At 56.2% G+C, this 3069-nt stretch overlaps 1 protein-coding gene across 1 annotated transcript; it reads right to left on the reverse strand.

Annotated features, from left to right (window-relative positions):
- Window positions 1-336: 336 nt before the first annotated feature.
- Window positions 337-2541, reverse strand: LOC119319322 (L-type lectin-domain containing receptor kinase SIT1-like). The gene has a single exon (XM_037593813.1). The coding sequence runs from the start codon at window positions 2488-2490 to the stop codon at window positions 487-489; it is 2004 nt and encodes a 667-aa protein (XP_037449710.1). The 5' UTR covers window positions 2491-2541; the 3' UTR covers window positions 337-486.
- Window positions 2542-3069: the final 528 nt, after the last annotated feature.

The following is a 3069-nucleotide window of genomic DNA, read 5'->3' on the forward strand; positions in this document are numbered from 1 at the left end:
GATCAATCTTGCTGCTGGCTTGTTGGGAAATTTGGCAGGAGAAAAACCAATGCACTTTCCAGGAGAGCCTACCGCGTACAAGGGACATCATCAGACGCATCAGAGACAACATCGAGCTCTGGAGAATCACAGGAGCGACGTGCATCGAGAGCCCCTTCGGGGAACTCCCATGAGGCATAATAATTTTGCCGTTCTAGGGTTTTGTCCGTCTGTGGCAAACCCTACGCACTGATCCTAGGATCTTCACTACTTTTATCGTTTCCCACTGCTTCCTGCTATAATCAATAAAAATGCCAGCAACTGCTGGCTCTTTCAAATAAAAACATGCAGGAGAATCGTCGTTGCATGCATCAGCTCTTACGGCCGCGGCGTTATGTGTTGCCAATAGTCCGGACCCGGAGAACTCGTAAGCATGCAAAACTGACTGACTAAAATATTATATTCAGTCGATTGACATCTAGTCGCTCCCTTATCTTGTGTTTATTACTACCTCGCTGCAGGAACATCAGAAATATTACCGGCTTCCGTGGACGGCAGAAAAGAGTGCGAGTGAACCACCTGGTTTTGCCTGAGCGCTAGCACGTCGACACTTACGTGCTCTACCGACACCTCCGGGAGCCGCGCGTCACCGCTCAGGAACTGCATGATCTGCCGAATGCCCGGGCGCGCGCTGGGCAGAGGGTGCGAGCACAGCAAGCACAGCTTCAGAACGAAGCTCGCTTCTTCGGCAGGGAAGTCGCCCCGGAGCCGCGGGTCCACGGCGTCGGTGATCGCTCCTTCGCGCCAGTGCTCGATCACCCTATCCGCCAGCAGGAGGTGGTCGCCGTGCTCGTCCTGGGAGACGGGCCGCCGCCCGCACGCGACCTCCAGCATGAACACGCCGAACGAGAAGATGTCGGACGCCTTGGAGGCCCTGCCGGTGTGCCCGAACTCCGGGGCTAGGTAGCCCATGGTGCCCACCACGTGCGTGGTGTGCGGGTCGGTGCCGTGGTCGTACAGCCTCGCGAGGCCGAAGTCGCCTAGCCGCCCGCTCATGTCGGCGTCCAGAAGCACGTTGCTCGCCTTGACGTCGCGATGCAGAACCACCTGCTCCCAGTCCTCGTGGAGGTACAGTATGCTGGAGGCGACGTCGTTGATGATCCCCAACCTCTGGCTCCAGCTCAAGACCATCGTGTTGTGGTCGTGCAGAAGCTTGTCGAGACTGCCATTTGGCATGTAGTCGTAGACTAGCAGGAGCTCGCGCTTCCGCCGGCAGTATCCGAGCAACCGGACGAGGTTCCGGTGCCGGATCTGGCCGATGCTCACCACCTCAGAGATGAACTCCTTCATTCCTTGCCTCGATTCGTGCGACACCTTCTTCACTGCAACCTCCGCCCCGGACGTCGGAAGCACGCCCTTGTACACCCTCCCGAATCCGCCGATGCCAAGCAGCCGCTCGTCGGAGAACCCCTTGGTGGCGTGGAACAAATCCTTGTATGAGAAACGGTGCGGACCGAACTCCGTCTCCCAGTCCTCTTTTACCTCCGCATACCTGCGCCGCCGCCGATCAATCAGGATGAAGGCGATGGCCAGTGCTAACACCAACGCCGCCGATGCTATCGGCAATAGGATATAAAGCGTCTTCGACCGGCGCTTGGGGGTCGTGAACGGCAGGGCCGGCAGTTTCTGTATGTTTAGCGGCGGGGCTTGTCCACCGTCCATCTTGAAGCTCCAGGCAAGCACGTAGTGGCGGCTCGACACGACGCCGGTGGATGACGAGAAGCCAACGTAGGCTTTGTCCTCGATCACCGACGAGAGGATCACGGTGGTGGAGAGCAGAGGCTTCTTGGGCTTGGGCAGCTCAAGGGGTGCCATGGTGACGCTGAGGAGAGAGGTGCGCGCGTCGAAGTCCACCCACACCTGCGTAGCCGTGCGGTTCAACAGGCTCATGTTCATGAACGCGCCCGTGCCGTCCTCGTAGTACCCCGCGTTGTCGGCGACGATGGATGAGAGGCCGTCGACGTCGACCCCGACGTGGTTGTTGCTCATGTCCCCGAACTCGGCGTTGACGATGGTGTCCAGCTCGACGGCCAGGAAGTGGTTGCTGGAGTTGCCGTTATTGGCCGCGTTGGCCAGGCCCATGTACTGGCTCTGGAGCGCCGTGGAGAAGTTTTTGCTCTTGGAGACGACGAAGGCCAGGCCGGGGCTGCTGAAGTCGTCGTACTCGCTGACGATGCCGAACACGAAGGCTGTCGAGAAGGAGCGCGAGGAGGCGTTGCCGTTGGCGGCCTCGTGGAACCGCACGGGGACAGGGTAGAAGGCGTGTCCTTTGAGCTGAGTCGTGCCGTTGGTGAGCATGAGGAGGCCGTCTGTGGTGACCGCGGCCGTGCCGTCGAGCGAGAGGTTCGCGCCGGCGAAGCCATCGAACGTGAACTGGTCGACGTCGACGGCCGGAGATGCGAGGGGAAGGACATGGAGAAGCAAGAAAAGGAGCAGATGAAGGACGCTCATGGTTGGTTGGCTTCCGCACCAAATGTGCCGGGAGTGTACTGATTTAATGATTTTTGATCCCGAGACTGTATTTCAACGAAGAATGGAGCCATCAGTCCAAGTGACTATAGAAGTATAGCACCTTGCTGGCAAATGATGTGGTTATCGCTGTACGAGTACGACTGGCTAATCCCGAGAGATCTTTTTATGTTAAACAGTTCAACTTGTCGCCTTAAAATTTTCGGTACTCTATGTAAAACGCGTCGCCTTAAGTTTCACTTACGCTTGCAATCATTGACTTGACCTACAGTTTTGTTGTCTTGTTGGAATAATATCTACAGTTTTGCATGCAGATAATTTAATGCGGACCCAACTAGCTCGGATAAAGTCAGCTGGGGGTTGCCTCCAGCTAACGATTCTTTCCTAGGGAGAAGAAACAGTCCAGCCAACATTTCGTCATTTCCCTCCCTGTAAACGGTCCACGGTGACCCTCGGTTTTAAAATACCCTAAAAAAGAATTATTTTGTGTATTTCTCTATAAAAGGACATAGCTGATGATGATCATGTGTCTGTCTCTTGACCATCAGAACCATCAGATCT

Source organism: Triticum dicoccoides, chromosome 6A (genome assembly GCF_002162155.2).
Source record: "Triticum dicoccoides isolate Atlit2015 ecotype Zavitan chromosome 6A, WEW_v2.0, whole genome shotgun sequence".
In the NCBI taxonomy this organism is placed as follows: domain Eukaryota; kingdom Viridiplantae; phylum Streptophyta; class Magnoliopsida; order Poales; family Poaceae; genus Triticum; species Triticum dicoccoides.

What these genes read in the sequence shown, in the direction of transcription:
- LOC119319322 (XM_037593813.1), bottom strand. Translation starts at nt 2,490, where the DNA reads ATGAGCGTCCTTCATCTGCTCCTTTTCTTGCTTCTCCATGTCCTTCCC.